Genomic DNA, 14,366 nt, shown 5'->3' with positions numbered 1-14,366 from the left:
TAAAACACCACAAGCATTCTTCCTTAGATTAAATCATGGGTCTCCCTGGTCTCCAGGCATGCCTAGACATGAACCATAAAGGGAACGAGATCCTTGGAGTTTCTCTAGTAACTGCAGGCCAAATCAACAGCAACCCTAAGAACAAGCATTCTTTTTTTTTTGAAACAGAACTAGGCCACACACATTTTCTCTCGTTACTTTCTTAGTTGTACTACTTAAATAGTTGTATTTTAAAAAAATTTATTTCAGTAGGCAATGCATCTTGATGACTTTTATATACGAATTTTCTTTATTTTTTTACTATCTTTGAAGAAAAGTTTTAAAAATCGCAGTTTTAAGGCATCTACTGCAACCATTGCCTTCGATGGCAACAATCCAGCTCAGGTAAGACATGTAAGATGCAACTAATAATCATAAAACATCAATCAGGAGGAGGTATTAAATATTGTATTCGGTAAAAACGACTAACAATTTAAAAGAACAGAATTGTTTTTGTAACTATATCCTAACCAAGACTTATAAGTCTGCATATTGTTAATGGAATGGAGGCTATTTCACTCCTGATTTATATATATATATATTTATAAAATACAAAAATGGCTCTACAGTTAATCTCTAGAAAGCTCAGAGGTTAATTAGCTCTGATTTCAGCATACTGCATGGTGTGGTTTGGTATATTGTACATGTTAAGGGAGTATGAGGAATTTATGTAATGTGTTCTACATTATGCCTCTCCCAAAGACATGATGAATACAAATTATAGTTAGTTGTAAATGACCTGTCTTTTGCAATTTAACTTTACAAGTTAAGTTTTACAATTAACGTTTTCTGTACTGTATGTTTTATACTTAACTTGGGTTTCTTACTCTTCAATTGGTGTTCACAGAACAAATGACGCATTTGGCAAAAAATGTGCTGTCTTTCGTATTCGAAGACAATGCTGTAACTCATGCAAACTCATCCTTGGGAAGTTCTTCTGGTGTTTTAATAGTGTGAGTTTGGAATTTGTCTTGAATGATCTAGATTGCCTGCCCCTATCTATGTTATTGGTGGCATCTGTGAGACCATTTGCTGGGTTTAGGGAATCAATCCATAGCTGGGAAGTTTTCCTTTGGGGAAAATAATTTAGAACTAAGCTTTCAGGGTCAACAATGATATATATATGCTCTATACTGGGTGCATGAAGACCATATGTTGGGGGGGGGCTCCTTCCAATTGAGTTCTACAAAGTGTGTAATCAGCGAATATTCTTTATCCTCTCCTGATTCATTCATTGAAGGAAAAGAAGGGAAGGAGTAACTAAAGGAAAGAATTATTAGTAGAAGTCTCCCAGAAATCCTCTGTAACTGTCCTCTTTGCCCAGTCTATTCTAAACACACACATAAACACATCTACATCACCAAATGTGAAATTGTAAGAATAAGAAAATGTAACTAGTCACAAGACACTGTTTCTTTGGCCTCCACAGCCCTCACCCTGAATGTCCAAATTTAGTCTTGCTTCAAGGATCTACTCAAGGGTCACCTCCTCCATGAACCTTCCTTGATCAATTACAGTTCTCATTGATGCCCCACCCTACCCCCTTCTATTTCTACCCAATGTAGTACTGTATTTTATACTGTCTTCAATGGTAAATAATGTGTGTTCGCTCTGTGTTAGTACTCAGAATGTACACATGGAGGGTGGAATGAATGACCTTAGGTCCTGAACATATAGCAGGCAGTTAAATAAATATGTGCTAGAAGTAGGAACAGTTTTGCCTAAAGCTGACCTTGAGAGTACAAAACTGTGGCCTCGATCTCAAGAGGACCACACTTGGATCTAAGTAACAGCTGGCTGGCTCACTAGACTAGAAGATCCGGCCTTCCACCTCATTCAACGGCCCTCCAAGAGTATAAGGGGAGCCCAAGGGGAACACAGGGTGCAGGTGGGACTCTCAAAGGCAGCCCCTCCCGCATGTCAGAGGCTACCCAGGCGTATCTCCGTCTGGAAAATTTGAGCCTACAATTTGGTATCTGGCAAGCTGTTTTCCCTGACGGGGATGGGCATGAAAACTAGGTGGGCCGGTGGGGCTTCTTGGGGAGGGGGAGGGGAGAAGCAGATCTTCGTCCCTCCGGCCATATCAGGAAGAAAAATTTCTCAAGAATCTGTGCCTCCGTCTCCAGGTCCTCTTCCCCACCGGGGCCCGCCCTCCGCCCCTTCTCGCAGCTTCCTCCCCTCCCCCCGGCCCCTCCCCCATCCACCCCGTCTCGCGCCCGTCCCGCCCCCTCTGCCCGCGGGGTTCCAAGGGCGGTTGGCCCGCCACGGCCACGGTCACTCGGCCATTCGGAGCTGCGGGGCGCACCCGGTGGAGAGAGCCGGCTCTAGGGTTTGGGCTGGGAACTGAAGAGAAGTTTTCTGGGGGCGGGTGGTACCGGAGTGAGGGAGGTGGGAGCCGCGCCCGAGAAAGCAAAGGGGAAAGGAAAGGGGAAGGGGACCTGAGGGGGAGGGCTCTGGGAGGTGCGGGAGATCGCGGGGCAGGGGAGGTGAAGCCAGCCGGCCGGGCGCTCCCGGGAGTCACCTAGTGTGCGGGGACCCGGCCCTGGGGGTGCAGGTCCCCTCTGCAGCGCCGCCCGCTGGCTGTGCCACGCCAAGTGTGCGCGGCGAGTCCGGCGTGGGCCAGCGCAGCCCGCGGGCCGGGCGAGGGTCCCCAGCGGGTCCGAGGGCGTCCTCGGGGGACCCTCGCCCTGGGTCTCGCGCCCAGGCACTGTCGAGCGTCGCCTCGGGTGAAATGTGGGGCCGAGGCGCGGCCCGCCCGCTCGGGGACACCGCGTCGGCGCTGCGGACCGTCCAGGAGCTGCAGCCCGCCGGCGCCCGGTGCTCGGTTTGTAGGCAGTGTAATTAGCTGATTGTACTCTAGTGCTTACAATCACTAACTCCACTGCCATCAAAACAAGGCACAGCATCACCCGCCGCCCGCCGGGAGGAGGACGCCACCCTCGGCGGCGAACGGCCGACCTGAAACGTCTGAGGAGAAAGCTGCGCTTCGAGATCTGAGGCGTCAGCATTTGTTCCTCGGAGCGCGGCGCGGCGGGCACGTTGTCACAGCGCGAGCAAACCCCTGCAGACTCAGGCGGGCTGCTGCTTCTCGAGAGAGTTAAACTGTTAGCTATCTCCAGGACTAAAAGCAAGATCGGGCAATCCCTTGTAAGGAAGGCGAAATCTGTGGCGTTTAATAGCTTTAATTGTAAGATATGAAGACATTTAAATTGCTGAGAGAAGACCCCTATGTAACGTTTAATGCTGTATACTGTGATTCATTGTGCCTTTTTCATTCTTAGGTAGGGTATTCACCAATCCACCAACTAAAGTGTTAGAACAACCAATGATTTGCCTATCACAACGCATGGGGGCACCAACTTGAGATAAGTTTGTGATGAAAGTAAACCTTTTTTCTGTGAGTCTAGTTACCAGGCAGTGTAGTTAGCTGATTGCTAATAGTACCAATCACTAACCACACGGCCAGGTAAAAAGATTTGGGAATTCATCCAAATGAGCTGTCTGTGCATATCAATGGGGGGGGGGATTGGAATACCCTATTACCCATTGCCTGCTTATCAATAGCTCAGCCAAGAAAGAAATCAACATTTAACTGCTAAATATACGACAGTATATAATAAGTATATTTTTTTAATATATAATTTTTCAATATTCCTTCAGGGTCTTAACCAAAAAAAATTTCAGATGTATTGGGGAATAGGGTTTTTTTCTTTAGCTGATCTACGTCATTGTATAGACTTGTGATTATCAATTTTTGAACTATGTTTCTGTGAGACTGTATTAATATTTTGAAAGAATAAAGTGCCATAACGTCATAAATTGTGGTCATTACCATGTGTCCATTTCCTTTCCTAAGTTGGCTTTCTGATTTCCTTCTCAATTCCTGCCACAGAAATTACGAATTTCCTATCACTGAAATGGTTAAATTGTTCCTGGATTAACAAAATCTCCCGGGAAAGCAATTCACAAGCACTCGTTAATATTTTTATAAGAATACAGTAACAAAATTTTTTGTGTTTTATTTTTTATAAGGGGACTGAGTCTACTCATCAGATATATTCCTTCTGTGAAGTAATCATTTACAACTGTTGCAGTCCAGGCAGCTTTTAGTGGGACTGATTAGTAAATGTAGTTACAATTTAATCCAGCTTCTTTCCTAAAATTTGTCTTAAAGGATTCAGGGGGGAAATGTATAACAAAAACTATATACATGGATACCTACCTGACCAGTCCAGACCTCTAGTTCCCATAGGCTAGGATGTTAGCTGCTCTCCAACCAGTGCAGACCCACAACTTCCACATAGGCAATGCTGAGCTACTGGGCAATCTGGTGTGGAAAGAGGGATTGGGGTGGTGGAGCTGGGGAATTGAAAGCTTTATTTAGATATCTTTTGCGGGGGGGGAGGTGAGGAAGGTGTGTAGAAGGCTGACAGGATCTGAGAGCTGAATTGCTCCCCCACTGACTCCAACAGGACAGGACACGCCCCAAAGTTCATGTTTTCACTCTCCTATCTCGACTCCAAGGCTTGGACTGGTCCGGAAGCCGGTGATCACTGCAGAAGAGGGCTTCAGATGTCCAACAAGCGCGTGCTGGACTCCAACGTCCACCGACGAAGCTAAGGGCTTCCAGCTGAGGCTGTTGCCAACTTGGCGGTTCACCAAAGGGCGGGGCTGGGAGAGGGGAGAGGGAGCTTGGAGAAGCGTCCTGAGTTGCCATGGAAACGAGGCCCAGTGGCGGTCCTAGCAGCCGAAAAGAGTCCCCTGAAACTTGTCCCCAGGGATTACTGGTGTTCACCGGCTCTTCTGAACAGGATGCCAACTTGGCCAAGCAGTTCTGGATCGCGGCGTCAATGTATCCTCCTAACGAATCTCAGTTGGTGCTGTCCAGAGGCAGCAGTCAGCGTCTGCCCGTGGCGGGGTCCTCTAAGAGCAGTGGGCTCGGTGAGTAGCTGCCTCCTATGGATGATTTCTACCTCCACCATAACTAACCTGGAAGATACCAGAGCCCCTCCAGCAGAAACTGCGAACCTAATTCTAAAATGAAAATCTTTTATTACAAATGTCTAAAACCCTATACAAATGGTTCTTAAACCTTCTCAGCAGTCGTTCCACCCAAAGAGGATCAGTGGTATCTCTGTTACATCTAAACATACATTTTAAAGTATCCCTTAGATTATGGCATTTATTTGCTAAACAGTACAGAATAATCTGGGAAAATGTTATGTGTTGGCTGAAAGGATATTAAAGGTAGTTGTTTACATAATTGAGGCCACACATGGAAGCCCGGCAGAAAGTTGAAGGCAGAGTCACCATTAGGAACCAAGTTCCCTGACCTGTAAGACCTTAGTAAAACCAAAGATGTGGAAACTGTTGTTATGCAATTTTTATAGGTGTAGAAAGCTTATGATTTCTTTACTTCCCTTTTATATTTTTTAGGGAAAAATTACTTGCAGCCTTTTTTCCTTGAGAAAAACAGTAAGTACCAAGTTTTATGCCTTTCAACATCCTGATTCCTAGATGCTTCAGAAAATAGGTGATAAGTATAAGCCAGCAACTTTACACTTTGGCATAACTTTCTGAATTGCATGCCAATGAGACCCCCTTCTCAGGGACCACCCTGTTTCTCCAGAGGAAAATTCATAAATTGAATAGGAATGTAGAAATTGGAATCTCTGATACTGCAAATATGTTCTCTTTAGAGACCTTTTCTTGTGTCTGGACTCAGGCTCACCCCTCTTCTAAAGAGACTAGAGTTCCCTGAAGCCACAGCTAATTAATTCAGTCTCCAATTATTTTTGATTCTGGTTTTTAAAGTTTCAAGACATAGTACGTACTTGTGTTTACCTTCCTACTCTATTACCGTTTAATCTTTATTCAGTTTTATATCAACATTATTGTAAAATCATGATCAAATTATTTCAGACTGAATTTGACTTTATTTCCCTTAGAGAATACAGATGTCATTGCTGAAACCCTAAAGATTCAAGAATCTGAGGAAAAAGAAAAGTATCTCCAAAAGGTAGGTCAGTATTTCAGAAGGTCATCTATTTTCATTACATTTTCTAAATAATCCCAATTATTCTTCTTTTAACATATATATATAGAAATTTTCTGCTTCTGCTGTGTCAACTTGAGCAGCTGGAAAATGTTTATTAGAATTTTAATTGAAGATTAATAAATTCTATCAGACTTTGGCTATCCTCAGCCTCTGCAAAAGCCCAAGGATGTATAGGAACAATAGAATCAGAGGGAAATGGGGAAGCATGGATTCACGTACTTTCCATTCAATAAGGCCCCAAACCAAATACGATGTTCTAAAAACAGAAATATTGTAAGAACAGGAAAAATCGAACAGAATTGACTCCTTAATAGATCAAAATTAAATGACCAGAGGAATGAGTCTGTCATCTAGAACCATTTTGACTAAAGTCTGAAATTAAGCATATTGGTGTTTGTTGTCAAAACAACTGAACGTGTCTCTTCTTGGCAGCATTTCTTGTTTACTTCTCCTGATACAGGCACAGCCTTTAACTCAGCAATTAATACAGTGATTTATAGAAACATTTTGTTTGGTTAATGGATAAATTCCATTCCTGTAACTGTTCCTGTACTGTAAAAGCAAAGATAGGGGATTCGTTTTGGCCTAATATCTTCAATCTTTGGACGTATTGGCAAACTCTGAAAGTCTTATCGGGAATTCTACATAAATTACAGAACAATGCCTTTGAGTTTGCTGATCACAGTAATTCACTTTGTGGACTATTGGTGATTCCTCCAAACAAATTAGGTGATTAGAAATAGTCAGCATTTTCTTCTCTCCTGAGGATATTAGATACTTATATGTTTATACCAGGACTTAATTGGGGGAGAGAGCCTAATTTTCAATGAGATAAAAATCATTAAAAATTCACTTCTTTAGCGGCTGGCCCGGTCGCGTAGTGGTTAGGTGTGCGCACTCCACTTCCACAGCCCAGGGTTCCCAGGCCCGATCCCGGGCACGCACCAGCACATCGCTTGTTGAGCCATGCTGTGGAGGCATCCCATGTAAAGTAGAGGAAGATGGGCACGGATGTTTCCCCAGGGCCAATCTTCCTCAGCAAAAAGAGGAGAATTGGCATCGGATGTTAGCTCAAGGCTAATCTTCCTCACAAAAAAAATTTGACTTCTTCAGCACTTTTGGAGTTTAATTTTCATTTAATTTTGTTTTTGGAAGGGATTAGAAATGAAAGGTTAAAGACAAACTAGTATCAATTTTTATCATCTTTTGTCAAACAATTAAGACAATAAGATATGAGTTGCAGGTGGATGTTCTGCTAATGGGCTATTATATTAGTAGTCAGAACTAGTTTCCTTGCCGCAGGTTCTTCTATTAACTTATTAATTACTTAATTAATTCCACAGATAATGAGAACTTGCTCTGTGCCACCTACTGTACTAGAGCTGAGAATGTACAGATAAGATGTGGTCCCTGATCTCAGGGAGTTTACAGTCTGGTGGGGGACATAGTCCATTAAAGTCAAGAATTATGATACATTATTATGATAGATGTATGCACATAATACTATGGAAACATATTGAAGGACATGAAAATCAACCTTAAGGAATCTAGAACCCTTCCCAAAGGAGCTGAATTTCGAAGAATGTATAGAGTTGACCAGACAAAGAATATGCAAAGCAATCCTCCATACTAAACTAGTTATCTTCCTAAAACCTGAATCCAATTATGCTGCTCTCCTACTATATTAGTCGGCTAGTGCTGCCGTAACAAGATACCACAGACTAGATGGCTTGAACAACCAAATTGTATTTTCTCACAGTTCTGGAGGCTGGAAGTCTGAGATCAAGATGCCATGGGAGTTGGTTTCTGATGAATCCTCTCTTCCTGGCTTGTAGATGGCCACATTTTTCACTGTGTTCTCACGAGGCAGAGGGAGAGAGCTCTGGTGTCTCTTCCTCTTCTTATAAGGATACCAGTCCTATCATATCAGTGCCCCATCTTTATGACCTCCTTTTACCTTAATTACCTCCCTAAAGTCCCTATCTCCAAATGCAGTTACGCTGGGGGTTAGGGCTTCAACATGGGAATTTAGGGGAACACAATTCAGTCCATACACCTACTTTCATTTTCTTCCATGGCTCTCCATTTCTGCAGGATCAAGATCAAACCCTTCAGTATGGCATTTCCAATCTGACCATAACCTGACTCTCTTCCTTCCCCTGTTCCCCTCCCCCATCCCCAATGTAGTCTACTCTGTACAGTTGGTTCTCAACCACTAGGCTAGGGCACACTGTGTACCCCTCTCTATATGTGCTACCAAAGTGGTGAATGGGTAAAACATATTTTTGCTAAACCCAAACATGCACATTATTCTGTGATATCTGCCAAATTGTACATTAAGTCAAGTGGGTCCTGCAATGCAGTATAGAAGAAGATTCTATTTGTTGAGAGTAGAAGATAAGAGTCCTAGTAAAACAAGCCAGCAGGAAAGAGAATGTTACTGAAACTGTGCCTTGTGAGTATAGGATGGCAGAGTTTACTCAGTACTGCACAATACAGTTCTGTTCAAACGAGGCCGTGGTGCAAAAAGCAACCAAGAGAATCCTTCAATAACTTAATGCTCTTATAGACATCTTCAGATATTATTGTGCTGTAGTATTCACAACAGCCAATTTAGTGAGTGCGGACCATGTGCTATATACTAAGCTAAGCAGTTTACATGTATCAAATCATATTCTACTTAAAATAACCTCATGATGATTATCTTCATTTAATCAAGCAAAGCTTAAATGATTTTCCAGAGTTCCCACAACTGGTAAGTGGCAGAGCCTAGACTCAAAGCCCAAATCCTAACTCCAAAGCCCATGAAACTCATTGTCTCTACCTAGAATGCTCTTCCGTATTTACCTTCAAGGCCTAGTTCAAATGCCAGCTTCTCTGTGAAGCCTTTCCAGAGGTAACCTAGACACCAGCAGAATGAATAATCTATATTCTCTATGCTCCTATAGCAAGTCACATATACCTCTCTCTTAGTGTTTATCACAGTCTCTGGTCTGTGTTATAGGTCATTGTGTACATTTCTGTCTTTCCTGCTAGATTACAGGCACCATAGTGTAGTGGACTGTGGAGACAGAGTGAATTTGGAAGTCCACCTTTGCCATTCACCATTTATGTGACCTTGAACAACCTATTTAACCCCTGTGAGGCTCAGCTTCCTCAGATGCAACAGGAGGAATGATAAAAATATCCCCCTCGTACAGTGGAAGTAAGATATGAAAGTGCCTGGCCATAGTTTGCCCTCAACAAATGTTAATTCTCTTCCCCTCTATGAGGGCAGAGGTTATTTCTTATTTGCTTAACCTCGGTGCCTTTCCAGTTATTGAAACTCAATAAATATTTGTTGATTAAATAGATAAATGCATAATTGAATTAATTAATGGGTGAATGTATGCTCTATTCAGTGATATTTCCATTTTGCTTAGCCTTTTCCACATATATCCAACTAGCAAATTTTTCTAGACTGATAATTTTTGCAAGAATATTCCCAAAAGCTAGTCTGTTTGCAAGTCTGCTTTATGACCATTTTAACACATCACCCCTCTTCTCGGTTTTGCTTTCCTTGTACGTCTATATATGATGGGAAGAAATCTGACTCCCTGTAGTTACTGAAACATAGAATCTATTTTTGGATACCACTGTTTGTTTTTCTAAGTCTATAGTACTCTCTCTGCATTGTTGCCACCACCATTCCAGAATTTTTATCTTGATGGCAGAAAATAAATGGGGGCGGAAGGTTCTCTTAGTTAAATTAGTTAAATTAGTTTTATTAGTTAAATAAAACATTTGCAATGATCTATTTAATTTAAGAGAATCTTCTACATGTTTTGAGAAAATACATTGATAAGTAAACTCCTGGTATAATTCTCATTTTAAAATGGGAAAAAATATTTCCCATGAATTCTCTTAAAGATTTTTTCTTCCACTTTCTCCTTAAAATTAATGAAAATCTAAAAATTTCTTTTCCATCTCCCCTAAAAGTACCTTTATAGCTTTTTCTCCCCAACTGATATTGATTTTTCAGATGTTGAACTTTTTTTAAACTTTATTATCCTCTGTTTTGGGATATTTTCCAAGTATACATTATAATTGCTTTTGGTTAGTGGACAAAATGCCATTAATCACAACTTCTATTTCTGTGATGGATATCCATGGCAGAAAATCAAGAACAATTGAATCTGTCAAAATTAAATGGCTTACTCTGTCCATAAAGGAGACCATATAGCTCTACACTGGACTATTATTCTTCCTTTGAGAGTTCTAAAGTAGTCTAAAAACATTATAATAAAGGAATAGTCAGCTAATTCTTTGAAATCATAAAACTAATTTGCTTTTTAGTTTTGCCACCTTTAAGAAAGCTCTTTAGCTGATTATGTCTTTATGAAAAGAATTATAAATAATTCATTTGCTGGGAGAAGGAAGAAGAGATCAGAATGGTATTTTAAGGCATGTATATAGATGACATATTTGGAAATGTCCATCTGGAATCAAAGTTTTAACATGAGTGATATAAACTAAAGATTTTTACAAGGAAATTATGCAATCTGCATAACAACATCCCAGATATACTCTTTATGGGGAATGGGGTGTTAATACATCCTATCACACAACCTATACAACTGATACTGAACATAGTGTATGTCTTCCTCAAAAGGGAGTTTGCTATATGGCACTTACGTGAACCAGAAGCAAATCATGCTATGAGGAGAACATTCTTAGAAGAAGAAGAATCTAAGAAGCTTCACAAAGGTGTATTTTTAGACACTGAATCATGAAAGTGGGAAACTTGAACATTATCTTTTGTTATCCTACACTTTCAAAGTAGTAACAGGGATACTCAGAATCAGTATATGTCAGTTTCGTAGAGCCAAACCAAAGATGTAGGGAATTTCCTTGGTCTCATTGCCAGGATGTTCAGATGAAGGAAAATCCTCTTTGATGTCAAATTGATCAGGATTGGCTTCCCAGACAAACCTAAATTTTCTCAATAACGTGTTATCTGGCTTTGTTTTAGCTTTGCTATCCTGCCCTAATGTAATATTAACAAAGTTCTTTTTCCTCCATAAAATAAATATTAGGAAGTGGTGCATTTCCCCTTCGCCAACAAAAGATACCTAGTCATTTAAATTCTTCTTGTTCCTAATTTGTCAAAGAATTCAAATGGAAGAATCATAAAAACAGACTGTGCATTCACAGTAACAAACAAATATTTTGGTGGCAAATGGTAATTAGAAGATTACATAAATATTAATCACTCTTTTATATCATCTATATACCACTGTGTTTTCAAACATTATTCAATCTTGGGGAACATTTTCAGTTGACAGATGAGGTTCCCCTCTTAATCTTCTTTAGTAACATCTGCGGTCCATGAGAATATACTTGGGGAAAGGAATGAGATTTGGCATAAAATAGCTGAATTCATTGCCCCAGACAGACCCAACCCCAGAGTTGGGTAGGGCCATGCCCCAAATGCATCTCTCCCTCTTTTTTCCAAATATTTGTATACTTTATCTTCTATACACATTCACCTTAAGAGGAAAATAAAGCATTTTAAATCTTAAGATACAATTGGGAAAGGACCTATGCTAATTGTCTGCTTATAAAACATGATTAAATGAAACTATTGAACGCAGAATGAAGCAAAAAAGACCATGTAGTTTTGTAAAATAAATACAGAACTATCTATTTGATTCCAGTTACATGAAGCTTTATTGTTCAAATCAGTAAACACCTTCCAAGCAGTAGGGCAAATCAAATAGGATTTATTGAAGAACTGGAATATTCTGTGGTTCAGGTGACTCTGAAAATAATCATGACATACCTGAAATCAAAACCTTCATCTGCCTTTTCTCTTTGCCTCTATCAAAGGTAAGATGAAAAGATCTGTAAGCAAGTTATATTGGAGCCAGATAATAAAGTTAAATGACTTATGTATCTATATTTACTTCTTCATTTTATCATTTTCTATGATGAGGTATATTACTCACATGAAATGCGGTCAAGAATGCCCTCAGAGCCTGAGGTGACACCGTCATTTTCTAGTTGGTTCTTAAGATTTTACAGTTCCCCAAGCCAGTGTTGGTAATATAGTCAATCCTCATTATTCACGGATTCCATATTTGCTAATTCACTTACTAGCTACAATTTGTTTGTAACTCCAAAATCAATATTCGTGGCACTTTCCTGGTCATTGATGGACATCCACAAAGCAGTGAAAAATTTGATTTGCCCAACATACACATTCCTAGCTGAGGATGAACAAGGCGATGCTCTGCCTTCTTGTCTGAGCTCTCACACTGTGAACAAGTTTCCTTTTTGTGCTTTATTTAGTGCCAAATTTTCAGCTTTTTTTTTTTTTTTTTGATGATTTTGCTGTTTAAAAGTAGCCAAGTGCTGAAGTGCTATCTAGGGTTCCTAAGTGCAAGAAGGTTGTGATGTGCCTTATGGAGAAAAGACATGCATTAGATGCACTTTGTTCAGACATAAGTTAAAAGTGCTGCTGGCCGTGAGTTCAACGTTGATGAATCAACAATGTATTTTAAATAAGGTGTCTTTAAAAAGAAACACATAAAACAAAGCTATATATTGAACCATTGATGAAATGTTGTCACCAAAAGCAGGCAGGAACCTAGGAGCAATGGTTCAGTATTCACTAATTCACTTTTTACAGACACTTTATAGAACGTAGCTACCGCAAATAATGAGAATTAACTGTACTAAAATTCGTTGAAACATAGTTTAAAGTACAAAGTCTTTCACTATCTGTTTCCTGCCACACCTCCCCAGCCTCATTTACCATTTCCTCTCCTTTCCTTTTTTTTTTTTTTTTTTTTGTGAGGAAGTTTAGCCCTGGGCTAACATCCATGCCCATCTTCCTCTACTTTATATGTGCGATGCCTGCCACAGCATGGCTTGATAAGCAGTGCATAGGTCCACACCCAGGATCCGAACCTACAAACCCCGGGCCGCCAAAGCAGAGTGCACGGACTTAACCACTATGCTACCAGGAGCTACCACCATTTCCTTTTAAGTGCAATTCACACTACAGCCATTTTGAACCATTTGTAGTTCCAAGAATCCAGCAAGGTGTTTCATACCTCTGTCATTGAGTCTACCATTTCTTCTGCCTGGAAATGCCTTTCTCCTGTTTCTTCCCATTTAACTAATGCCTACTTGTACAGTCATGCACTGCATAACGACATTTCAGTCAACGATGGACCACATATACCACAGTGGTCCCATAAGATTATAAAGGAGCTGAAAAATTCCTATTACCTAGTGACGTCATCTTCCAGTTGTATAAAAGTATAGCACATATGATTATGTACAGTACATAATACTTAATAATGATAATAAACGACTATGTTACTGGTTTATGTACTTACTATGCTTTTTATCATTATTTTAGAGTGTACTCTTTCTACTTATTAAAAAAAAGTTTACTGTAAAACAGTATGCCATGTTACACCGACAGCAGCTTCATATATCTCATGTTTACTGCGTCTCTTGATTGCATTACTTTTTCTTGTGCTTGATTTAATCTCATGCTGTTTTGTTCATCACAGCCCCTAAGCATACAAAATTCATTGTTAATGTTGCCAGTAAGAGGCCACGTCAAATGATTGACCTGGAAACAAAATTAAAATTAAGGACTACCAAGGTGGAAAATCAGTGATGGTTATTCCTCGCCAGTCAGGCATGTCCCATTCCTCCATAGCTACGATCTTGAAGAACAAGAACAAAATGACAGAAGCTGTTAAAGGATCTGCTTCACTGAAGGCAATGAGACTGACAAAACTTCGAGAAGGAGTTATATTAGACATGGAGAAACTTCTAATGATCTGGATTGAAGACCAGACAGAGAAGCATATCCCTCTCAGCACTGTGACAATCATGGCCAAGGCAAAACTTTGTTGGCAATGTTGAAAGAAAAGGCTGGACCTGACTACAATGTAGACTTTACTGCTAGTTCTGGGGGGTTTAAGTGATTGAAAAATTGTTATTCATGACATAATGTGAAAGTGAGTAGTGAGTCTGCAAGTGCTGATGTGAAGGCAGCTGAAGAATTTTTGGAAACTCTAGATAAGCTTCATTGTGGAGGAAAATTACTTGCCAGAGCAAATTTTCAATATGGATGAAACCTCCCTATTCTGGAAATGCATGCCTGAAAGTACTTTCATCCAGAAGGAGGCCAAGTCAAAGCAAGATTTCAAGTCTTGTAAGTTCAAGATAACAGTCTTGCTTGGGGGCAATGTTGCAGGCTCAAAAT

General features: G+C 40.5%; 1 protein-coding gene across 1 annotated transcript; it reads left to right on the top strand.

Moving 5' to 3' along the window:
- Positions 1-4,526: 4,526 nt before the first annotated feature.
- On the top strand, positions 4,527-9,154 carry HOATZ (HOATZ cilia and flagella associated protein). The gene is made up of 4 exons (XM_058544745.1): positions 4,527-4,980; positions 5,476-5,514; positions 5,988-6,058; positions 9,134-9,154. The coding sequence occupies exons 1-4, from the start codon at positions 4,755-4,757 to the stop codon at positions 9,152-9,154; spliced, it is 357 nt and encodes a 118-aa protein (XP_058400728.1). The 5' UTR covers positions 4,527-4,754.
- The last annotated feature ends 5,212 nt before the right edge of the window (positions 9,155-14,366 follow it).

This window comes from Diceros bicornis, chromosome 7 (assembly GCF_020826845.1).
Source record: "Diceros bicornis minor isolate mBicDic1 chromosome 7, mDicBic1.mat.cur, whole genome shotgun sequence".
NCBI classification, from domain to species: domain Eukaryota; kingdom Metazoa; phylum Chordata; class Mammalia; order Perissodactyla; family Rhinocerotidae; genus Diceros; species Diceros bicornis.
This window is presented reverse-complemented; position numbering and strand designations above follow the sequence as displayed.